The 24,937-nt window shown below is 61.6% G+C and overlaps 1 protein-coding gene across 5 annotated transcripts in view; it reads right to left on the bottom strand.

Moving 5' to 3' along the window:
- The window catches only part of WNT7B (Wnt family member 7B), a 49,118-nt gene that overhangs the window by 8,117 nt on the left and 16,064 nt on the right, over positions 1 to 24,937 (bottom strand). For 3 of the 5 annotated variants that reach the window (XM_038550215.1, XM_038550219.1, XM_038550218.1), the window contains exons 2-3: positions 15,461 to 15,687; positions 213 to 484 (exon numbers count right to left, since the gene is read on the bottom strand). In XM_038550215.1, coding sequence (XP_038406143.1) covers positions 213 to 484; positions 15,461 to 15,687 — 499 coding nt within the window. Of the gene's footprint in view, positions 1 to 212; positions 485 to 15,460; positions 15,688 to 18,555; positions 19,032 to 24,937 lie in introns of those variants that run through there. The other 2 variants (XM_038550217.1, XM_038550216.1) reach the window with 2 other exon arrangements.

Here is a 24,937-nt window from a genome sequence, read left to right as displayed (position 1 = left end):
CTCCCTGCTCCCAGTCTCGAGTGGGAAGGGTCAGGCCGGGTCCTAGGGCTGCCGGGAGCGTCAGAGGGATGCCATGCCCAGCGCCCCCACACATCTCTGGGGTTCAGGCCCCCAGGGAGCCCTGGGAGAGGCTCCGGACAGGGAGAGAGCCCAGGCCAGGCCGCCCCCCCCACGCCCTGCGCCCCGCGTCCCGCGCCCCGCGCCCGCCCTACCTTCCTGCCGGCCTCGTTGTTGTGCAGGTTCATGAGGCGCCGCGCGTTCTTCTTGATCTCACGGGCGTCCACGAAGCGCCGGGAGAAGTCGATGCCGTAGCGCACGTCGGCGGAGCAGCCACCCCACTTCCAGCCCTCGGCCTGGTTGTAGTAGCCCTGCTTCTCGCGGTCACAGCCGCAGTTGCTCAGGTTACCCTGGCTGCAGGCGGCCGTCACGGCGTGGGCCACCCCGGCCGCGGTGATGGCGTAGGTGAAGGCCGCCTCGCGGCTCCCTGCGGGGCAGAGGGGGCGCCGTCAGGCCCTGTGGTGGGACCCCGGCCTCGCCGCTGGCCCTCCCTGAGCCGCTGGCGCCCCAACGCGGGGCCCAAGGATGCGGATGCTGGCCGATGGGCAGCGGTGAGGACGCTGCCTGCTGTGTACAGAGGGCGCTCACCGCACGCCGGGCTGGAGAGGCGCAGTGCCCCCAACCCTGGGAGGGGGCAGGTGGGTGTGTGCCCTGTTCCTCCCGCCCCTTGCCCCTCTGCCCTCTGCTCCCCTGCCCCCTGCTCCTCTGCCCCATGCCCCCCTGTCCTCTGCCCCCTGCCCCCCTGTCCTCTGCCCCCCTGACTCCTGCTCCCTTGCCCCTGCCAGCCTCCGGGCGCTGCCCCACGGGAACAGCCTCTTGTGCTCATCTCCGAAGGGCACTCACCCACCTGCCCAGAATCAGCAGAACCAGCAGAACCCACACTGCTCAGAGCACCCCACCTCCAGGCTCTTCGCTGCGGCCTCCCCGTGTCTGACCACCACCCACTGTCACCCTGTCATCACCAGGCCCCAGCTGTCACGGAAGGTGACATTAGGCCTTAGGAGAGGGGGGTTTCACGGTCCCTGCACTCTGCACACACACCTCATGTCCTCCTCTCCTCCAGCACCCCTGCCCAGTGCAGAGGCCCCCCCTCCCCAGCTGCCTAGACTTGGGCACTAGTCCTCCCCGGCTCCCTCATGCTCCATCCCCAGCCAGGGGGTGCAGAGCACAGGTGGGCACCTGAGCTGGGGAGGGAAGGCCCTCAGTCCCCCGCCCAGCTGCCTTTCCCTCCCTCTCTCCCCGTCCTCTGCTCCCAACAACTACCCTTCCCTTCTGGTGCTGTTCCTGCGCTCCTGGGGGGTCTCCTGGTCTTCATAATGGAACTTCCTTCCCTTCCCAAATCCTACTGAGCTTCCAAGGCTGGTTCAATGCCTCCTCTTCCAGGCAGGCTTTGCAGACTGCCAACCAGAAGCGGGCCCTGGGTGGCACCCTCCCTCAGTCACAGATCTGACTCTTGCTGCGAGTGATGCTGCCCACCCCAATACCCCGCTGCTCAACCCTCCTGGTTCCATGGGGGCTCCTGGCCTCCTAGGTGGATGGGTCCAGGGCTGATTCTCCTGGGCACCCCGTCACCCCAGCCTGGTCTCTCTTGCCCACAATCCCCGAGGTTCCTGGCAGGCCACAGGCAGGTCTGAGTGGCCCTCAGCAGGTGGCACTGTGGGCATGGAGCTCAGTGATGTCCCTGTGATGGGACAGACCCCGCACCTGTGACCTGGAGGCCCCAACACGCCGCCCAGTGTGTTGGGCCCAGGCTGGCCGCTGTCCCTGTTACTGGGGCTAGAGTGATCGCCCCAGACTGAGAGAGGGCTGAAGGTCAAACCATATCCCTTCCATGAACATCCATGAGGCACCACCTGCATGCCTGCTGGGAGTGGCCTTAGTGTGTGTTCTGGGGTCCACTTGCTCACCTGCCAGTCTGCTGGGGGAACTCACCCACAACCTCCCGTTCCCCTGGGGGGCTCTCCTTCTGTCCCTGGGGGGCTCTCCCTCCTGGGCTGAGGACCAGGGTAGGACTTGCTGGTCTCGGAGGCCAGTGCAGAGGAGGCTTTGGTTGACCTCCGCCGCCAGGAGTGGCCCCAGCCTCCTGGAAACGTCCCTCCTCTGACAAGAGCTCAGGGAGTCTGGTGTCAGGCGTTCCTTCTGCCCCAGCAAGACCGGGCTCTGCAAAGGACACAGGCCGCCATGGCCTCCTGCCCAGCCTCGCCTCCTCTCTGGGCCCTGCCCGCACCTGCCCCCTGCCCCGCCTGGGGTCAGTGCACAGCCACCCGGCACCTGCCAGCCAATGGCCTGGGGCTCAGCTCTGGGAGAAACCTCTCAGGTATAGTTGCCCCTTGGGGAGGGGGCACCAACCTCTGCACCGTCGGGCCGGTTGGGGGCTTCCAGGCAGACATAGGGTCGAAGACAGGGACAATCTGGGGCTTGTCCTCCCCAGCTCTAGATTAGGCCAAGGCGATCTGAAGGGAAGGGCTTTGGGCTATAGAGCTCCCTGCTGTTGGTGTTGCTCAAGCCCAGCGGGGCCTGCCAACACGGGCGCATGAGGCATGCGGGCCAGGAGGGCGTGCGGTCAACTATGTCGGGGGATCCAGGAGAGGAGGTGACCACAGGGCTCTGCGAGAAGGGGCGCAGGGGCCATGGAACCTCAAAGGATGTCCCCAGCTGCCTCTAGGAGGGGGCTAGTCAGGGAAGGCTTTCTGGAAAGGATGACACCTTAACTAAAGCGAGTCTTCACAGGAAGTTAGAGTTAACTCCCTGGGAGTGTGTATGAGTGCGTGTGTGGTGTATGTGAGCATGTGTGCATGTGGCATGTGTATGGGGACTGTCCACGTGGCGTGTGGCTGTGGGCAGTGGGTGCGTGCCCTCCTGGCGGTGGGCATGGCAGGAGCAAAGGTGCAGGTGTGAAACAGTTTGCTGATCTGGTTCCAGAGCGATGAGCTTGAGAGTAATAAGGAAAGAGGCCGCCGAGATCTGGGGGTCAGGGTCAGTGTCGTGGGCGGCCAGAGACATCCCCTGAAGCAGATGGTACTTTCTGTCCGGCGTGGCCTCTCTGCAGTGAAGCGACTTTGGGCAGAAGAGACAGGAGAAGAGACGCAAACAGGCGCCCCTGGGGAGGAGATGCTGCCTTTGGACCACCTGTGGACCTTGGGGCTCAGCGACCCGCCGGCAGGTGGATGCGGGCCTCACAGAGGGCAGGTCACAAGCTCGGGGCCCAAAAGGTGGGGTGGAAACCTCAAAGGTTGTGCAATCACACCAAGAGGCCTGGCCGATGGAGCCACAAGTCCCAGGACCCACAGCTAGGACGCTGTGGGCGTTCCCTCCGAGGTGCTGGACCTGCCACCCAGCCTGCCTCTGCCCCAAACTCCCACGTCCTGCTGTCCCGAAGCCCCCCGGGCAGGCAGGCAGTGCTCGGAGGATGTTTCTCGAAAGCCGCCCTTGCACCCTCTGTGCGAGTTCCTGGCGTCCCCCGGCTTGTACCCATGCCCGGCACAGACTCCCGGTTACTCATCAGTTACTCACAGGGCTGCCACTCCTACTAATTCCTTTTTTATTTGGTTTTAATGAGCCAAACCCTCTGTCTCACTGTGAAGACAAAGGCGGAGGTGATCGGGGAGCCAGGGGTAGTTTGCCGAGAATCACGGAAGGTGACGTTAGGCCTTAGGACGGGGGTTTCACGGTCCCTGCACTCTCCACACACACTTCATGTCCTTCACACGACAGCCCCCTGGGGTGGGGGCCACTGAGCCCTTCCACAGACCTGGATGCGGGCTCGCAGCGTGTGTCGGTTTGGGGGCCTGGGGACCGTCCCCTCCCGCAGTCCTGCCTGGGGCCTCCTGGCCAGCCCCAGGGGCGCCGCCTGGCATCCTCCTCCAGAGGAGAACAAGTGGGCACTGGGTTTAGGAAAAGCCCCTCCAACCTGTGGTCCTTGCTCAGTGACCGCTGGTGGCTCCAGGCCTCTGAGGTGACCTCAAGCCCCTTGAAGCCCGGCCCCACCCATCCCCACCTACCCCACCCCCTGCAGCCTAGCTGGGCCAGGCCCCCCCAGGGGGCAGATACAGCTGCCCACAGCACACGCCACTGTGCCTGAGTGCAGGAGGCCCCCCTGAGGTGGACGCTGGCCCGCCGCTACCCGGAACACCTGCCCAGGTCCACGTGTCTATACCACCCTGCGCTCTGGACGCAGCAGGGACGCACCTGCTCCCGGGAGCCCTGTCAGCGTGAGGCACCCTCCTCTGGCCGCTTGCCAGGCCCTTGCCCTCGGGCTGTAGGGGTGGTGGGCAGGACCCATGTCTGATTACTTTGCGTGCCCCCCACATTGTCCACAAGTCCCGCACTCAGGCAGGTCTGGGGCTGGGCGCTTTACACGCTTTGCCTCCTTTATCTCCACAGCCATCCCCTGAAATCAGTCCATTTGCTCAGACCATCTCAAGGAGGGGAACACGGAGCCAGCCTCAAGGAGGGAAGCATTTTGCTCCAGGTGACAGGGGCAGCGGCCATCAGAGCTCAGCAGCTGCTTCAGGTGTGTCTGGTGATGGGGAGCCGGGTAGAGGCTACACGGGTGGTCTCTGGGTCCAGCAGGTGTCCTGGAGGGGCGTCCCTTAGTCCCGGGAGGCTCAGAGGCCCCTCCTGAGATTCAGAGCCCACGTCTGCATGGATCTGCACCCTCGGACACTGGAGCCAGCAGCAGTATCCAGTAGGATCCCTGGAAAATACTAGGAGCAGGCAGGCCTTACATTGGCTGCCCCCGCCCCTTGCCTCGTAGCCTCATGAGTCCCCGGGGGGGGGCGGGTCCCTGCACACGCTGGTCCTGAGACAGGCTGCTTTTCTTTCCATTTCCTTGTTCGGCAGGTCAAGGCAAGAACCAGAAGCCCTGCGAGGCCCAAAGTTCCAACAAAGCAGAGAGAATAGCGGGACACCCAGGGTGAGACAGGCAGGAGAGCCGTACCTGCTGTGTGGCTCCAGGCAAGTCACACACCCTCTCTGAGCCTGTGTCCCCCTCTGTAAAGCCCAAGACTTCCAGGACAAGCCTGGACATCACTCCACTCCATCCCAGAGCCTGTCAGCCCTGCCCAGCTTCCCCCTCCACGCATATTCTAGAAAAATCCAAAATATCTAGAGCAGTAGAACCTTCAGAAACCACTGCCATGTGGGTAAACTGAGGCACCGGGCCACCACCACCCCCTCGGGGACCACCCAGCACTATTCTTTCTTTTGTATGGATTGTTCAAAGTCAGGCCCCCACGGACCCTGCTGGGGACCAGGCTCAGAGAGGGGGGAGATGCAGCCCCCCACCCGCTTCATGCCCTCACGATGCCAGCCATGCCTTGACGCCCAGGGTGAGGGGCCTGCCCAGGACAGCAGGACCTAGACCACCCTGTCAGCCCCTCGCCTGACCCACGGGAGGACACTCAGGGCTAGGCGGATCTCTAGGAGCAGCTCCTAGAGGGGACAGACATGCCTCCTGAGCAGAGCGGGGCAGACCTGAGCTCCCGCGCCCTCCCGAGGCAGAGCTGAGGGCCGAGCCACCCCCCCCCTGCCAGGCCGCAGATGTTCCCCTCTGTCCACTCAAAGTTGCTGCCACTTCGAGGTGTGGCGTTCTATGTTTAGAAGGCCGTAACTGAGCTCAGGGTGACCTGATTAACTGCAGGTCTGGGAGGGAGGGTGTGGACGGCACTGGGATCACTCTTGGAATGTGAGCCGAGACTCTGGGCCCCCCCGAGCTGAGGACCATCTAGCGCCGTCCTCTCTGTCCCCACCTGGGAGCAGCTCACACTCCCAGAGAAGAGGTCAGAGCCTGACACCTCAAGTTCACGTCTAGACCCCCAAACAGGCCAGTTGGGAGACCTCGGACCAGTCAAGGGGCCCTTCGTGCCTCAGTCTCCCCACCTGCCAAATGAAGATAATGCTCAGATACAGCCAAGCGGCCGTGCCAGAGGGCCCCGGGGACAGGCCTGCCCCTCACAAGTGATACGCCACACCAGGATCTCCGTGGATGTACCTCTGCCCACCTGCACACACGTGTGGCCCCGGGCGTACATCTGGGCTTGCACACCACCATAGCTCCCGTGAGTGTGAGCAAGTGCGTGCCTCCACGCACATCCCGTGCTTGTGGCCAACACCGTTCAGTTCCCCTTGCCCCTCTGCCAACCTGTACTGGCCCCCCCTTAAATACGGCATTCTCTATAACTCAATAATAAAAAGGCAAATAACCTATGAAAAATGGGCCGAGGATGCAAAAAGATGTTCCTCCGGACGGTAAACAAACCCCAGTAAGCTCGCGGAAGATGCTCAACGTCACGAGCCATCAAGGACCCACAGTGAGATGTCACTCCACCCCCACCTGGGGTGGGGATGAAATAAGACAGACGACAATAGTGTCAGCGCAGACGCAGGGACACCTGAACCCTCATGCGCTGCCGGGGTCGGGGCCCCGGGGGGTGACAGATGACAAATGCCATAGCCCCTGTGGAAACACATAGGCAGCTCCTCAAAGGGTTAATCATAGAATCGCTACAGGACTCAGAAACTCAGAAACTCAGGTGCAGCCCTGAGGGAAATGAACAGGTGTGTCCACGCAGAAACTTCTACGTAACTACGCCCCAGCGTCCATCAGCAACGAACAGATAACCAAGAGGTGGGCTGGCCCCCAAACGGAGGAACCCCCAGCCATGGAAGGGACTCAAACACGGACACACGCTGTAGCACGGAGTGAAAGACGCCAGTCGCCAAAGACCATCTGGTGTAGGATCCCACTGGCGTGAAGTTTCCAGAACAGGTCCATCCCTCGGGGACAGGAAGCAGATTAGTGTTGCCAAAGGCTGGGGGCTTGGAAGATGATAGCCGAGGGGCACAGGGTTTCTTTTTGGGGTGATGAAAACGTTCTAAAACTGAAGGCGGCGATGGGTATGCAATTCCATCAAGAGACTAGAAACCACGGAATCGGACACTGACACTGATGAATTGTGGGGTACATGGATTGTGGTCCCACAAGCTGTCAGGAAGACACACAGCCCTTAGTGGTTTTTAGGGGTTGCACATGACCTGTCCTCTATTTAGACACTCACAGTTAGGATGCTGGGCTCAGAGGAGGCAGGTGACTGGCCCAAGGTCACCTGCAGGCCAGCCATGGAACTGGGATCTGGGCCAGGACCCCAGAGTCACACTCAGACTGTTCCCCACCAGCCAGACGGGGAAGGCGCACTGTCCTGCCTCCCACCCCGGCTGGCTGGCGTCAGCCCCTGCCCTCCTCTGTGTTACCGTCTGGCCCCAACACCGAGCACAGCCTGCCCTCCTGGCCAAACCCCCAGAGCCCTAGGGGTGAGGCCCCAGCTCAGGGCTGAGCACCCAGCCGGGGCGCCAGCGGCTGGGAGGGGGTCCCCCGAGAGCATAGGCAGCAGGCCTCAGTCAAAAACAGGGAGGGTCAGCAGGACAGGTGACTGAGGCAGGCCAGGGAGGGGGAGACCCCGTATGATGAGAGACACGAGCCATGCACAGGTGCAGGGAACGGTGTGTGGGCAGAGGGCACTGCCATGCTAAGCCCTCCAGGAGGGAACGGGATGGGCATGAGCGGTTGGACCCCGCAGACAGGGTCAAACATGAAGTGGGCCCCACCGCATTGACTTGGGGAGCCCATGGGAGGGGGCTGGACTTTAAGAAGAGGAGGACAGGGGACATTGAAAAGTCCCTTCCTCTGACTGTGGGTGGCACAGTGGGCACAGGGCACCAGGGTCTGGGTAAGAAACACAGGTGGCCTGCCAGGTGGAGGTGAGGACGGCTGGGCTTGGGATGCAGTCTTGAGGCTGGAAGCAACGAGATCAACAGTTGGGCTGGGTTAGGGTTCAGGGAAAGACGTGTCTGGAAGTCTCCCGACATGGGGCCTGGGCAGCTGGCGGGCTGTCACTTGGAGAGTGGGGCAGAGGACCAGGTTTGGGGGAAATCGGGAGCTGCCTCAGAACCACAGGCTGGGGGGCCCCAGGGTACAGCAGAAGGGAGGCCGGGGAAGCTGGGCGCCCAAGGGGGATGTTCATCACCATCACAGGGGCCAACCCAGATGGAACCAGGGCTCCTGGGTGACCCTCCCTGGCCCCTCACTCCCCTGAGCCTCAGTGTCCCCCCATAACATGTGAAGCCAGTGCAGTGGGTTCCAAACATCCTTAGCAGGGAGCTTTGGATCTCCCTGAGAAGCAGGTCAGAACAGGGGCGCCGGCTGAGATCCGGCAGGGACATGGGATGAAGGCCTGAGGCCTGGCCGGTGGGACGCTGCCGGCTGGTGAGTGCATCTGAGCCCCCACTCCTGCCCCACGCAGCCCCCAGCCCCTCCCAAGCTCAGAAGCAGATGCGAGAGTACCACCCTCCACACTCAGCATGTGAGTGGAGAGACTGAGGCGAGGGAGGCCAGGGGACACCCCAGGCCACGCAGGTGTCACCCAGGCAAGCAGGTGCAGTGCCCACGTCTGGGTTTTAGGGGGCATGGGAGCTGGGGGCAGAGGTCCAGGGACCCAGGGTGGGGCCAGCGAGCCGCCAGGGGCATGTAACTCCCCGCCTGAGCTATACCCCAGCACACAGGCGGCTCAGGCTCAGGGGCTCCAGCGCCAGGAGGGATGACAGGGGCCGCCTCAGAGATGCTGCTAAGCCGGGCAAGGTCCCAAATCCCTATTTGTGGTGATGAGGAGTGGGAAGCCCAGAGTCCCGGCCCGCCAGCCCCCTCCCCCTGCCCCAGCCTGGCCTGTGGTTCCCCTGGGGGCCTGGCCTGGACCACTGGGGTCCGATGCAGGCTCTGCCCCGTGACAGGCGGGCAGGCTGCCCCCCAACACACCTGTGTCTGCACCTGCCTGGGGTGGGGGGTAGTGAAGTATCCTCCTCACAGGGGCCCATGCGCATGAGTGAGTTAGCACAGGGGGACAGCTCGCAGCAGGTGCTCCAAGCGCGTGGGCGGCTCTCACCCCCCATCTCAGAACCGGCTGAGACCCTGGGCTTGGCGCAGGTGCACGTGGGTGCGCCGAGGCTGACTGGGTGCTCTGGGCGTGCCTGTGTGTGTGTGTGTTGTCCTCTGTCCCTCTGTCTGTCCCTCTTTCTTGGGTTCTCTGCCTCCCTTTCCCGCTGTCCCCATCTGTCCCTCTGCCTCTCCTCCGCCTGCCCTGCCCCGGCCCCCACCCCAGCTCACCTGTGGCTGAGTCAGTGTCTCCACACTAAGCTCTTTCCTGCTCTTGTCATAAACACAGCACTAGAAAAAGCCACGCCAGGTCCAAACACGCCGGCACCCCCGAACGCCCGAGGCCTTTGTTCTGACCCAGTGAGGCCCTCACAGGCCACGCAGCGGGCCTCCCGGTGGGCCGTGCTCCCCTGGGGCACAGGAGTGCGCAGAGCCTGGCTTAGGGCCACACGGTGAGAGGCAGCATGCGCCTGAGCCTCAGGCTCTGTGTCCCCAGCTGGGACGGTCTTCCAGGAGCTTTCCCCCGTCCCCAGAGCTCTGGGGAGCCTGGGAAAGCCTCTCCTGCAGCCCTGGCTTCTGGCAGCCCCTCTTGTTGGGGAGGTCAGCCTCCCACAGCCCGCCCTCGTGAACGTGCCCTCGTCCTGGCTCGTGGCAAATCAGCAACTGCTTGTGTGGGGACCTGGTGGCATCAGAACCCTTCCTCCCCCAGGTGATCCTATGGCCTCCAGGCACCGGAGTCCTGCCGGGACACAGTGCTGGACTGCTGGGTTCAAATCCCTAGGCCCTAGCAGTCTGTGACCTTGGGGGAGTCATCAGCCCCCCACACCCACCCCTGAGCCTCCATCTCCCACCTATGGTGCACGGACAGCAAAACCTGGATGAGCTCTATGGAAGGGTCCACCCGCAGCTGGCCTTCTGGGGGGGCTGCAGCCACAGCAGAAAGGAACGATCCGGGGATCCCTGGGTGGCTCAGCAGTTTGGCGCCTGCCTTTGGCTCAGGCCGTGATCCTGGAGACCGGGGATCGAGTCCCACATTGGGCTCCCTGCATGGAGCCTGCTTCTCCCTCTGCCTCTCTCTCTGTGTCTTTCATATGAATAAATAAATAAAATCTTTAAAAAAAAAAAAAAAAAAGGACCGATCCTCTCAGCAGGGAAGCAGGAGGAGTGGGGCTTGGAGACCAGCTGAGGTTGGCCAGGCATTGGCTCTCAGAGGCCAAGGGTGAAGGCCCACCCACACTCAGAGGCCCAGAGCCCAGAGCCCTGGACCCCTTGGGCAGAACCCCAGTGTGGGCACTGAGGAAGTGGAGGATTTTCCTGCCCGCCATCCCCAGGAGAGACCCCACGTCCCGGCAGAGCCCTGGCCCCAGCCTCAGCCCCCGGTGCGGGAGGGCACGAGCCCGTGTCCAGGTCCCGTGTGTGACCAGGACACCCTGCGCACGAGGTTCCAAGAGCAGGGCCGGTGGCCTTCACTGGACCCGCCGGCGCCCGGCCCCCAGGACCCACACACAGCGGGCACTCAGTGCATGCAGGCCGAACACCAGGGAGCGCCAGGGCAGTCGCCCGCACACTCCAGCGCTGCCCCGGGGAAGCAGCCAGCGAGGGACCCTCTGCCCTCACCCTGCACCGTCCCGCCAGAGCCGGAGTCAGATCTGGGTTCAAGGGTCCGCGCCCGGCCTGCCCAGGCTGACTCAAGAAGTCTCACGGGCGCCACGTGTGTCACTGAAGGGAACCGAGAATAACCAGGTGGACTTCATCTTCACGACATGGTTTATTTGCCCAATATGTCCAACGGGACCCCTGCAGCATGTGCTCGTTGCGAAGATGATTTAAGAGAGATTTTGCTTGGACAAAAGATTTTGCCTTTGGATGGCTCCAGAGCCTGTTGCGTGTCTTACACTCACGGCGCATGTCAGCTTGCCCTCCTCCCCCCGGGCACCAATGTCACACGTCACCTGAGCCTGGCCGGCAAAACCCCGGGCAAGGCGCCCCGGCACACGGCCGTCACGGAAGACCCCGGAGTCAGGCCTCCCCTCTGAGGTTCCTGCCTGAAGCCCCAAGACCTTCCCTCCTGTCTCAGACACTCGGAGGTAAGTCACTCTGCGCCCTCGGATTGTCCCAGAGCCCAGGGCCTCTGCCGAGCCCCTGCCGCAAAGCAAGCCGCCAGCCCCAGGCAGCCACATGAGCCGGGATTAGGGGCGGCCCCTATGCCTGGTCATGTCTGAGGCTGCACATGATGGGCGGGACTCGGTGTTCCATGGCAGCTCAGGGAGGGGGGGTGCTGGAGTGCACAGAGCTGTACCCCCTGTGCCCGTGCCAGTGGGTCCCACAGGGCTCAGGGCCCGGGCAGGGGGTGGGGCAGCCGCTGGAGGGTGCCAGCGTTCTAGGGAAGTCCCTCTCCTGCTCAGAACCTTCCCCACCTTCCGCGGGGCCCTCGGGGTCGCAGCACCCCAGCTCCGCCCCTGCTCTGGGCCCAGATCTCCCGGCCCTCTGGTGCAGCCTCCTGCAGTTCCTGGAAAGTACCATCCGCTTTCTGGCCTCTGGGCCTTGGCCTTGCTGTTCCCTCTGTCTGGAACCCCCTTCCCTGTGCTCACCCCAGGCTGGTCTGGGTCACTCTGATTCTCGGGTCTCAGCTTACATATATCACCCTGTCAGGGGAGCCCTTCCCACAGTCCCGACTTGAATACGGTGCCTGTAAGAAACGCTCTGCTTTGCTTGGGGTCATGGGGGGCCCAGGCTTTTAACAAGCATCCCTGGAATACAAGTGCACCCCCCAACTCTCGTGTCATGCCCCTGCCCGCCCCAGGGCAGAAGACAGCTGAGCTGGGGACACATTCACCCTCCCTCCCCGAGCTCACTGCCAGCTAACAGGAGAGACGGGCCAGGAGGAACCTGGCTACAAGCAGCCCTCGCTAAATGAGGAAATAGGCCCCAGGGTGGGCTCCAGAGAATGGAGGCCACCAGACATGAGGTGACACTGTGGGGGGGGGGGGCTGACTCCCTGAAGGGAGCTGGACAACTAGCACCTGGAGGGGGTGGGGCCTCAGAGCAAAGCCAGTGCAGCAGCATCATAAGAAAGATCTAGCTCATCTGGAGTAGTGAGCTCCTCGTCCCTGGAGGTATGCAAGCAACAGCACCAGGTGCTGGAAAAGGGGATGGAACTTTGCACGGGGGTTCGTTTGCCCCTTGAAAGGTTTTCCCGTCAGTTCTCAAGATTTAGACATGGCCCAAGGTCACAGGCAAGGCCTAAAGGGGGCCGTCCCCACCTACCCAGGCCATCCCCCCACTTGGGGCCAATCATTAATTGGCACCGCTTGAGTGGCCGCTCCCACGAGTGCCCCCGGCTGCCTGCCAGCTCATGGCCCATCTCCCGTCTCGTGCCCGGGGCAGCCGCATGCCTCTGCCATGGCCTGGCTTCGCCGCTCGGCCCCACTTCCTGCTCACGACTCCCAGCGCCGAGTTCTGGGAGGAGCAGGTGCCTGCCGAGACCACCCTCCCGGCTCAAATGGGGGCCAGGCCGGGGCCAGGGAGGGCAGGAAGCCTCAGCCAGGTGGCAGGAAGCCCCCCGGGGGCAGAGCAGAGGCAGGTGCCCAGCTGGCCTGGGGCTGAGAGAGCCTGAGAACGGAGCACCAGGACGAGCCCGGCCGCGGTGGGCAGGAGGAGCCAGCAAGGGCACAGGGGCTCAGGGGGTCTTCTCCAGGGAAATCAGACGCGAATAAGCAGAGCCGAGGGGAGGGCCTCCCGGGGCTATAGGCAGCGGGGGGGAAAGTCCCAGAGGAGAAAAGGGACGGCTTGCTCTGGGAAGAGGGTGTCAGCCAGGCAGAAGCCCTGGTTCCCAGAAGGGATGAAGAGGGGCCGGGGTGATGTACGGCAGGGATTACTCAGGCTCCAGGCTGGGGAGCTCCCTTTATCCTGGGGCAATAGGGGAGCTGCTGCAGGTCCTGGAGGGAGGGAGGGAGTGACACAGCCTGGCCAGGGCTGGAGGGGAGGCAGCTGCCAGGGGAGGGCCAGAGAGGCAGGTCCTGCGTGGCCGTGGGGCAGGGTGGAGGGAAGGACGGGAACAACGACACCAGGCTTCTGCTGAGACGACAGGTGCTCAGGTCTGGGGAGGAAGGTCAGGGATGGCAGATTCCAGCAACAAGATGCTGAGCATGTTGAGTCAGAGGTTCCCATGGGCCAACCTCGCTGAGCGGTCCCCGGGGAGCGGCCACACTGGGTGTGGCCCCATGGAGAGCAGACTGGGGCTAGGGCTCAGGGCTCAGAGGAGCAGCCGGGGAGATAAGGGGAAGAGGGGATGGGTCGGCCACATGAGGGTCACTGACGGCCGGGTCAGGGGCTGCGGGAGCAGGAAGGTGAGGGGTGGGGGTGTTGGGTGCCGACAGCTCCGCTGGAAGGTTTGCCTCTGAAATGCTCATGGAGGTGAGAGGAGGTGCCTCGGGTGGGCTCCCGGGAATCGGAGCCTGAAAGCAGTGCGGAGCACCCCCCAGCCTCACCCCTGCATCAGTGCCTCCTTGGTCGTGGCCGACCCTCCCCGTGGGCCAAGCTGCAGACCCCCCAGGCCCCTCCCTGCTGGGCTAGTGTCCAGAAGGAACAGCTGTGAGCCATTATCTGGGACCCCGGGGCTCCCCAACAGTCAGTGCAGGTAATCTGGGTGGGCCCTGGTAGGGTCCACTATGGGGGGGGCAGGTCATCGGTGGGGCCAACGCCACTCCTCTCAGGCTCTTTATTGGCATTTATTGTGCACCACTGGTGACCCCCTGCCTGGGACCTGACCCTGAGAAGAGGCTCAGAGTGGCCCCGTCTCCCTCACTGCCTGTGTCTCGTGGTCCCGAAGCCATGGGACCCTCTGTCAAGCCACGGGACCATCTCCACTGCCCATCTCTCTACACAGGGAGGAAGCAAGGACTAACAGACATGGTGGCAGATGGGGATCTGGATCTGAACCCAAGCTCCTCCGTGTGCAAACCCTGTGGCCGCAGGTGACCTTGCAATGCAGCTGCGCCGTGGGGGTGCTCACTGCTGCCCCCAGAGCCCGGAGTCTTGGGGGTGAGAGGCCAGGCAGGCAAGCGGACACCTGGCACTAAGCAGGCCCCGGTGCCGACGCCCTCCCGACTGCAGAGGACGGGGCGGGCAGCCCCACCCTCCCCAGCTGGCACCTGCAGGGAGGGAGCTGCACTTGGGTGGTGGGGCCCCAGGGAGGGGGCGGTGCCACCCTCCCGCCTGTGCCAGGTGCCACCCACAGCCTGCTCACCGCAAAGGGGCCCTGGGGGCTTTCCCCTGCACCACCCCCAGCCCTATGCCAGGCGTTCCAAACCTCGCAGAGCTTGGCTCTGGCCTGGGTCCCGGCAGCTGTGGCTCCTCAGCCCACTGGAATCGGAAGGACGTGTTGTGCCTACAGGCTGGGGTCTGAAGTAACAGGGTACCCCCTGCACACCTGGCGCTGTGCCCCCAAGTTATCACTCCCCCATCTGACCCTCCTGGAAGGGCAGGTTGCATCACCTCCCCACCGTCACCGGTTCAGCGGCAGTTTAGTGAGTACCTACTGCGTGCAGGCCCGAGAGAGGCTCGAGGAACCCAGATGAGGGCCCCCGATGCTCAGAGCTCGTCAGGACCGAGGACAGAAAGGCCTGGGCAGCCCCAAGTGCCATGCCCCAGGGACACGCAGCCGGATTCCAAGATCCCAACCTAGATGGGGCTCAGGAAGCCCCACTTCTCCCTTCAAGCTCCCCACCCCTGTAAAATGGGCACCACGAGGCCTCCCTCAGGGCTGGGAAGACACAGAGATGGAGCATGTGGCCTGGGGACTGTGCACAGCCATGCAGTGGGGCTCGGCCAGCAGGCACCTGGCCACCTCTGCTTGCCAGACCTCGGGAGCTGCCACTGCTCACAGAATTGGAGCCCCAGCCCCTTCCCCGGCCGGATTCCACCTGCACACCCGTCCCCCACCACCGTGCCCTCCAGCCTGTCAGGCTCCTCGGCGCTCCCATACACGTGTGCACAGCATCCCATTAGTCTCTGCTTGTGCCTGCCCTCGGCCTGGAATTCCTTCCACATCAACGGCACCATCCGCCTCGAGCCCTCGCCCCAGAACCCCATGTAGGAGCTCCTGCTCTCATCCCATTTCCAGCTAGAGAACTGAGGCAGGAGAGATGAAGTGGCGCCGAGGTCCACGCAGCTGCCGAGCGGGGCGTGCCTCTAGCCACTGCACCTTGCTGCCCGGGCCTCACAACCTCGCCCGAGCGACGTCCTCCAGCCCCATGGCCCGGCGAGATGCCCCTCATCCACTCACACGGTTGGGTCTCCCTGGGGTGCCGGGCCCCCAGCAGGCCAGGCCCGGAGGTGGGCACAGGGCAAGCCGCTCTGGCGGAGGCACTGGGGACGGTGCGGCCCTGGAGCGGGGGGCAGTGGGGGGTGGGCGGGGGGTGGCCTGGCCCCTGAAGCCCTGGTGGTGGGTCCCTGCGAGCCCAGAGGTGCCCTTACCTACTCGGAGCTCTTGCCCGAAGACAGTCTTCTCGCCGAGGGCGGAGCAGTTCCAGCGTCCGAAGCGGAACTGGTACTGGCACTCGTTGATGCCCATCTGCGCCCCCTCCCCGATCACGATGATGGCATCGGGCCGGCTCTGGCAGATGGCGCGCTGCCGCGGGGCCAAGCCGGGAATCTTGTTGCAGATGATGTTGGCTCCCAGGGCCACGACGGATGACAGCGCTCTGTGGAGAGGCGAGGGGACATGGGGAGGTGAGTGGCTGCGCCCGAGACCCCTGCCCTCCACCTGCCGCCCTCCCCTGCCCAGGCCCCCAGTCCGCCAGGGGCTTCCGCGGGCCCCCCTCCTGCCGAGTTCTGCTGCCGCCGGGCCACCAAACAGCTCCCACCCTCGAGAATCCATTTCCCGTTGGCCAAGAGGCACGATCCTAGCTTGAAAAGGCACTGGCGCCCGTGCCTCCTCGGCCCGGGGGGGGGCAAGAACCATAGGTCACGCATCCCGGGAATCAACCGCCGTCCCATGGGATGCGAGAACCACAGCCCCGCATGCCTCTGAGTCAGACACACAGACCCGTCGGGTCACCCAACCTCACGCCTGGGATTCATCAACCATCAGCTCCAAACTGTCCACAGCCAGCCCCCAAATCCTGACCACTGGACTTCCCCATCTCTTGTAGCTCCTGGGCTCCGCTGGGGGTTCCTGGGCCCGGCAGGCTGCTGAGCTGGCTGGGAGCCGAGCCCACAGGGTCCTGAATCCATTTGCAGCCCGTCTTGTAATCTTGGGGAAGGCGCTCTGCCTCTCTGAGCCTCAGTATTCACATCCGTGAAATGGGAGTGTAAAACATCTGACCTCCACCCCTACCACCACCACCACCACCACGACGTAAGCTCAGACCAGACAATCTCGGGGAGAAAGGCTGCACCCATGGGGACACCTGCTGCTGTCAGTCACTCGCTTCTGGACGACCAGGTGGACTCGGGGAGGAAGCAGCCGCTGGCGTGCACGGAGCGCCCACCCTGCGCTGGGCTGGGCAGGGTCCTCCCTGCAACACTGTATCCTCAGAGTGGTCCCCAGGGGGGTGCCGTATAATTAATCTGGCACCCTCTGCCCTCCGGGCCCTGGCCAGAGACAGGAAGGCACCCGCCAGACTCACTTTCTGTGCACAGAGGTGGCGTCAGCATGTTCATGTCACAAGGTGACATTCGCAGATCATGCAGCTAGGGGATCCCTAGGTGGCTCAGGGGTTTAGGACCTGCCTTCGGCTCAGGGTGTGATCCTGGAGTCCTGGGATCAAGTCCCATACTGGGCTCCCTGCAGGGAGCCTGCTTCTCCCTCTGCCTGTGTCTCTGCCTCTCTGTGTCTCTCATGAATAAATAAATAAAATCTTTAAAAAAAAAAAAAAAAGATCATGCAGCTAACCATTTTTAAAGCGTTCAGTTCTGTGGCTCATAGACATGCAACCACCACCTCTACCACATTCCAGGATGTTGTCACCACCCCCAAAATGAAAACCCCATGCCTCTCAGCAGGTACTCCCTACCCCCTTCTCCGCACCCCCGCCCCCCGTACCAGGCCCTGCAACCACAAATCTGCTTTCTGTCCCTGTGGATTCGCCTGTCCTAGACATTCCGCAGAGATGCAATCACATAGTAGGTGACCTTTCCTGCCTGGGTCCTTTCGCTCAGCATCATGCTTCCCAGGCTCAGCCACATTGTAGCAGGTGTCGGTGCTTCCATCCTTTTTATGGCTGAATAATATTCCATTTTGTGGAGGGACCACCTCCTGTGTATCTACTCCCCCGGTGGCGGGGCACTGGCTTGCTCCGCCTCTCGGCAATTGTGAACGGTGCTGCTACGAACACGGGTGTGTGAGTTTTTGTTTGAGTCCCTGTTTTCAATTTGGGGGGGGGTGCATATTCCCAGGAGTGGAATTGCTGGGTCATAAGATCATTTTTTCAGCTTTTTGAGGAACCACCAAACTGTGTCCCTCAGAAGCTGTACCAGTTATTTGGTTTTGAGCACCCAGACGAGGGCAGACACTGTGCTGGAAGGGGTGGGGGGGCTGGCTTGGGCACACCCGTGGGCAACAGCTGAGTTTCAGAGTGGCATCTGGCTCCCAAACAAGAGGCCAGGCTGGCTGGGTGAGGGACAGAGTGTGGGAATGAGGGAGACCACGAGGAGCTCCCCAAAGCTGATGCCCACGGCCCTGGCCTCCTGGCGCACTGAGTTCCCTGTTCCTGCCCGCTGGCTGCCAGCCCCTTTCTGGAGAGAAACAAGTCAGTGTTTTTCCAGGGCAGCCAAGCACCCACAGCCAGCTGGGAAAGTCCCCGTGTGGCGTGAGCCCCGGCGACACTCAATCCCCACGGCCTGCCCGCCCCACTCGCTAATCTGGCCAAGACCCCCCTGGGTCTCCCACGGGCACAATGGCAGAAATGCCCGAGGCTGGCATGGAGGAAGAGCATCTGGGCGGGTTGGGCTGGGAGCGGGCTGGAATCTGGGGAATTCAGCCCAAAGTAATTGTAGATGCTCAGAAAACCGACCCGGGGAACTGAGATGGATGGGAACCAGCCTCCACGCCTCGGGAAGGAGCCCGCTTGGGATCCTGGACGCTGAAAGCAAGCTCCCCAGACCCAAATTCTTGCAGCAGTCTCCAGGCTGCAGAGCCCCTGCTGCCTGGGGTAAGAACCCTGCTGGGGGAGGAGTTGGGCAAAGGGACCCCATTGGACTGAGGATGGACCCCAGGGGCCGAAACAGATCACTGCAGCCCTGGTCTCTCGCCTCCAGGCAGTCCCCTGTCGGCACCCAGGTCTGACCATGTCACTCCCCTGCTCAAAGCCCATCCATAGCTCCCCAGGCTCCTTGGCGTAGAATCGGAGGCTTCCCGGGATCTGGCCTCCCACCACCCAGCCACCTTCGCTTATGCGGGTCCCCTGCCTGGGATGCCGCTCCTTCTCCCTTTTTCTGTCTGGCAAACTCTACATGTCATGTGCCCACGTGCAAGTCCCCCGAGCTCAAACCTCTTGGCCCCCAGGCACCGAGGAAGCACACGGTGGGCACCTGTCCCGCGAGTCCCAACCTCACCCGTGGGCTCTCACCGTGGCTCTTTCCACATCCAGCCTCCTCAGCAGACCACAAGCACCTGAGCACAGGACCAGGTCTGGGCTAAATGCGGGGTTCCGGGGGCTGCCCACCCCCTGTAGCTGTGAATGGCCGGACAAATGAGTAAATACTCAAAGATCACATCCGAAAGAGCTCCTACATCTTCACAACAAGAGGACAATCCAATTTAAAAAACAGTCAGAGGACTTGAACAGGCATTTCTCCAGAGAAGAGCAGGAAACGGCCCACAAGCGAGTGAAAAGACTCTGAATATTGCTCACGAGGGAAAGGCAAATCAAAACCAGTGCGGTGCCACCTCACACCCGCTAAGATGCCTACAGGTCAAAACAACAGAAAACACCAGGTGTTGGCAGGCCGTGGGGAAACCGGAACCCTCGCGCATCGCCAGCGGGAGGGGACAATGGGGCAGCCGCTGTGGACGACGGTCGGGAAGTTCCTCAGAAAACGGAACATAGAATTCTAGAACCCAGCAATCCCACTCCTTGGTCTGTGCCCTGAAGGACTGAAGACAGGTGTTCAAGCAAGAGCTTGTGCACGCGTGCATGTTCACAGCAGCACTATCCGCAGAGCCCAGGGTCAGAAAGAACCCACGTCCCCACCAGTGGCTGAATGGGCAGACAGGTGTGCTCCATCTGTGCCATGGAATGCTATTTGGTCAGAAACGGGGATGAAGCGTGGCTCCCCGGGAGTATTTTACATGAAAGAAGTCAGACACAAACACTGCACATCGTGTGGTCGCATTCACATGAAGTGTCCAGCAAAGGCACCACCGGAGAGGCAGAAAGTGGACCCATGGTCGCCTGGGGCCACAGAGAGGAGGCATGGGGGTGACGACAGTGACTATTACGGAGCCCCCAGCAGGGGGAGTGCACTGATGCGCCTCCGAAGGACACACTTCAAAACAGTTAAAAGGGCAAACTGTATGTGATGCATCTTTTAAGCACAATTTTTTATTTTTTTATTTATTATTATTTTTTTATTGGAGTTCAATTTGCCAACATATAGCTTATCACCAGTGCTCATCCCGTCAAGTAAGCACAATTTTTTAAAATTCTGTCGAGCCTGCGTGGCTCAGCGGTTGAGCATCTGCCTTTGGCCCAGGTCGTGATCCTGGAGACCCGGGATTGAGTCCCGCATCGGGCTCCCGGCATGGAGCCTGCTTCTCCCTCTGCCTGTGTCTCTCCTCTCTCTCATCTCTCTATGACTATCATGAATAAATAATTTTTTAAAAATCTTTAAAAAGGGATCCCCGGGTGGCTCAGTGGTTTGGCAGCTGCCTTTGACCCAGGGGCGATCCTGGAGTCCCGGGATCGAGTCCCGCGTCCGGCTCCCGGCATGGAGCCTGCTTCTCCCTCTGCCTGTGTCTCTGCCTCTCTCTCTCTCTCTCTCTATGTCTATCATGAATAAATAAATAAATAAATCTTTTTTTAAAATCTTAAAAAATAAAATAAAATTCTGTCAATACATGGGACTTCTGCACGCTTGGACATCGGGGGGGGGACAGGTAGAAAGGGACTGATCCTGGCTTGTAGGCATCCCAGGACGTGTGGGGCTGATGGAGTGGGATGCCCAAGAGCCGCCCGCCAGCCCCCTGCAGCCAGTGTGTGGGTCAAAGGTGAAGTAAAGGCATCAGGGAATACAGTCACACGGTATTTTGCACCAGGAGCATAAATAACCGGATACAGCCGCTAATTCAGAAATCATTTCGGAATCGTCTGCCTTACAATGGGGGGATCTCTCCACTCACAATATTAAATGCGCCCATTCTGAGCACTGGGCGCGGACAATACGGGCCGCTGCTGGGTCTCAATCCTCTCTCCTTACAGCCCCAGGTTACAGCCGTGCAGACTGCAGCCTAGAGAGGCCAGGGCATGGGCCTGAGGCTGCACAGCCAGGCTCAGAGCCCGGTCTCCGCTTCCAGAACTCAGGCGGAGGCAGCGCTGTGGTCCAGTGCACCGCACACAGCAGGTGCATAACAAGTACCAGAGGACGGCCTAGAGCAGATGCTATGCCCACTTTCGAGTCTCGAAACACAGCTTTAAATGCCTCTCTTGCTTAAAATCCCCCAAGGTCACTCATTAATTCATTCCAGCTTTATGGACAGCTTCCACTGCTGGAGGGTGAGGTCTCAGCCACCGGCCCCTTCCCTCGCCCGCAGCCTGCATTCACAGCGAGTCTGACCACTGCCCTCCGAGAGGCCTCGGCCGGCCACTCCCCAGGCCTTGGCCACCCTGCTTCTCCCACTGGGAGGGCGGAGGCAGCAGCTGTGGGCCACCAGCCCTGTTAGGGAATCTGCCAGAGTGGAAAGAGGCAAATATACCTGAGAACTAGAAATTGGTTACCTCAGGAGAGGAGAAGAGGGTGGGAGGAAGAGGGCAAGGAGAGGAGAGGGGAGGAGGGAGGAGGGGGAGGAGGGGGAGCGCAGGCCGCATCCTGGAATAAGTGGCAGTCTTATTCCTCCGCAAGCTGCCCACAGGGTGGGCCTGGCTCTCAACCCCAAGCAGCAAGGGCCCCCCGGGTGGCTTCTGAGCCTCCAGCTGCCCACCCAGGTGCCCCGGGAGAGCCAGCAAGGAGGTTCGGAGTGGCCCTGAGCACAGAGAAGCCAACTTTGTCCACGGAAGATTCTGCTCCAGGCTCATCTCCTCGTGCTATTCAGGGGCCTGGCAACAAAGGCAAGATGCCAGGAGGCGTGGGCAAAGCCAAAAATCTGGAAATGTTCCTCACCCCTGGCCTGGACCAGCGTCACGAAGGGAGCTTGCAGGAGAGGGAGGAGCAGGAAGCCTGGGACTGCTGACCAGACGGGTGTCCAATGTGAGAGCAGAGGTGTTGAAGGCAGCAGGGGATGGGGATGTGCTTTCCTGCTGCATCCTGGCACCGGTCACTGGGTGCCATCAGGGGCTACCAGGGACAACAGGAAGCTCTTCCCACCTGCCAGAGGTCCCAAGGGGTCAGGGCTGCCTCTCAGACTAGGGGATGCCAGAGAGTGAGGGGCCAGGTGACCACCGCCCGGTGAGAGATGGCAAAGAAGTGGCCACGAGGGTGGGACACTTGCTATGGCATTAGCCGGGTTCCCCGTCACCCATGCGGCAGCCCCGTGGAGGGTCGGCATGTGAGCACTGGAGCCAGCCAGCTTGGTTGGAACCCTGGCCCTGCCTCCTCCTGGCTGTGAGACCTTAGGTAAACTCCTTAACCTTTCTGTGCCTCGGCTTCCACATCTGCCAAGTGGGAGTAGTGACAGCCCCCCGGTCTGTCAGGCTGCAGGGAGAGCACATGATGCTGGGCCTATGAGGAGCGGGTGTCACGGTTGTCACGGTTGGCCACTATTAACCCTCACGGAGGACTCATTACTGACCTGAACTCATTGAGCTCACTGGAGACTTCTGCACTTTACGTAAGTTATATCTCAACAAAAAGCAAAATATAGCAATCCAGAACTTTGTAGGGCTGGCAAAATCAGAAGGAAAAGTTTTCTTACAATAAATTAAGGAAAGCACATTTAAGAAATTCAATAGGAACGTTAACAGTCATCCCCTTGCGCCTTGTCGGTGTGCGCCCGGCCTTGGGGTGCTGGCCCCTCCTGCAGCAGCAGGTCCTTGGGGAGGCCTCTGCGGGGTTGGGCCAGCCCCCCACCACCACCTCCCCCCGCCCCGGCTCCAAGCAGAGCCAGATAGGCCAGGGTGCAGCCCAAATCCAGGCTCACAGAGGCCCCAGGATCAAAGGTCATTCAGGGGGCACCTGGGTGGCTCAGTGGGTTAAGCGTCTGGCTCTTGATCTCAGCTCAGGTCATGATCTCGGTCATGAGTTTGAGCCCCACATTGGGCTCTGCGCTCAGCACAGAGTCTGCTTGTCCCTCTCCCTCTGCTCCTCCCCATCCTCTTTGCTTTCTTTCTCTCATTCAAATAAGTAAAAAGAAAATAAATAAAATCTAAAAAACAAACAAACAAAAAGCCAAAGGGCATTCACAGCCTAGATCCTCTGCGGGCTGCCCACCTGCCCGGTTCCCCACCCCCATCCCGGCCAGGCTCCACCCACAGATGCAGCCAGCCTGTCCCCACTGGGCCCTCAGCCTTTGTGAACCCCCCTCCCCAAAGGAGACACGCTGGAGCACCGGGGTGGCTCCATGGGTTAAGCATCCGAATCTTGGTTTCCATGCAGGTCATGATCTCAAGGGCCCTGGGATGGAGCCCAGTCATCGTCATCGTCATCATCAGTCATCATCATCCCACTCCGTGCTCAGCTGGGAGTCTTTTTGAGATTCTCTCCCTCTGCCCCTCCCCCCACTCTCTCTCAAATAAATAAAATAATTTTTTTAAGAAAGAGGAGAGAGACAGGCTGTTTCAGCGGTTCCTGGGGCAACGAGGAGGGTGGACAGGACCCCCTGGGGGCTGGCGTGGGGATGCCGGGCTTCATAATTGGGCCTGTGCCAGACGGTGCCCTCCCGCTCTCAGCCTGCACCCTCCCAGCCCTGGAGGCCCGTGTGCAGAGCTGCGCACCTGCCGCCGTCCCTGTGCCCAGAGGAGCCGGGCCACCAGCGGGGCCAGGCCCTGCCAGGCAGCCTCCCAGGGCTGTCCGAGGCTGGGAGAGGACAGAGTGCAGGGCCGCGGCCACTCTGGCTAAGACCCCGTGTAGGTCAAGCCCCCCCTCCTGCCGAGGCCCAGCCCAGGGGCTCCTTGGGGCAGCCTCCTTCTATCAACTTCCTTGAAGAATAGCATCCAGGTCACCTCATGATCAGGGACCCCAAGACCCAGAGAGGAGTCCAATGGGGGAGCCAGCATCTCATTTACGCCTAGGACTAGAGCCATCCTGCCCTCCCTCGTCCCACACAGGACACCCCTGCGTCACTCAGGAGGTAACGAGCCTCCAAATCCCGTCCCAGCAGCCAAGAGTCTAACGTAGACCCCCAAGCTGTTCAGAATTAGCGCCTCAGGGCAGAGCGAGCACCTGGCATGTGCTGGATTCTTCCCCTCAGTGGGAAGGTGTTTTATTATTATTATCATTATTATTATTCTCTCGGAATAGGAACCAGAGGTCCAGAAAGGTCCAGCCACCTGCTGAGTCGCTCAGGGAAGGAAAGTAGGGGACAGGGGCTGGGACCCACACTTCTGCTCCCAGACTGGCCCGTGCCTCATCATCCCTGTCCCTGCCCCTCAGAGACAGCTGGGGGGTGGTCACTCGTCTACCTGGAGGGCCATCCTCCCCTGCTGGTCCCCAGGGGGCAGAAGGCTGCATTTGGAGGACCCCAACTCATGCCAGGGGCTGAGTCACAAACTCTCTCCAGCAGGCCAACCCCCAGTCCCTGCTGCTGGCACCAGGGTGGCAGGGGCCTTGTCTTATTCCCCAGCGCATGCGGCACCAGGCCAGGCACGGCCGACCCTCCGCGGTCAGCATGGAACACGGGAATGAATGAAGGACAGAGCGAATGAGTACAATGTAGGAATGGAATCGTTCACACCCACTGAGGGGCCTTTCCAGGGACAGAGACCCCAGCTCGCACGGGGAGCACAACGCCGCGGGGACGTCCTCAGTGAGGCAGGTGGCCGCGGACACTCGTGGCAGGCCCCCACCTTCACTTAGACTTCTACAGGTTGATTAAAAATTAGTTTTGGGGGGGCATGCTGGGTGGCTCAGCGGTTTAATGTCTGCATTTGGCCCAGGGCGTGACCCCCGGGTCCCGGGATTGAGTCCCACATAGGGCTCCCCGCAGGGAGCCTGCTTCTCCCTCTGCCTGTGTCTCTGCCTCTCTCTCTGTGTCTCTCATGAATAAATAAATAAAATCTTTAGGAAATAAATAAATGAATGAAAATTAGCTTTTATTCCTACTTTACATACGATCGTGGAAATGTCAGCCTTCCCAGTGAAGGACCAGCACATCAAGCTGTGGGAGGTGGGCAGAGCGGGGCTGGGGCCCGTGGGGTAAGGCCACCCCGAAGTGGACCTCCAAAGGGCTTTGCTCCACTGGCATCACCAGTGACGGCACAAGCTGTGCCTTTTTAATTTAAGAGCCAGAGAGAAAGGGCGTCATTGCAGGCCCAGGCCCACGTGGCACATATGCCTCTCAGCCCCCAAGGAAGCCTCGAGCCATCTGATCTGTGCACAGGGCCCTAAAACCATGGGCACTGATGTGGCCGTGTGTCCTAGGAGCCACCTCCACCTCAGGATCCCGTTTCTCTTACCAACTCCCCAGCAACCGACCCCACAAACCACAGCCCAGGATCAACACGTCCCAGCAGGGGGGAAATGGCCCCACGGCAGCGGGACCCCGACCCAGCCCGGCCCGAGCTCTCCTTCTGCACCCACCCTCTGGGCCGAGCACCAGCCGTGATGCAGACGCCCCCACTCCCAGGCTTCTGGGCAGGA

This window comes from Canis lupus, chromosome 10, assembly GCF_011100685.1.
Source record: "Canis lupus familiaris isolate Mischka breed German Shepherd chromosome 10, alternate assembly UU_Cfam_GSD_1.0, whole genome shotgun sequence".
Classification (NCBI taxonomy): Eukaryota; Metazoa; Chordata; class Mammalia; order Carnivora; family Canidae; genus Canis; species Canis lupus.
The sequence above is the reverse complement of the archived record's forward strand: the minus strand, read 5'-3'. Positions and strand labels throughout refer to the sequence as shown.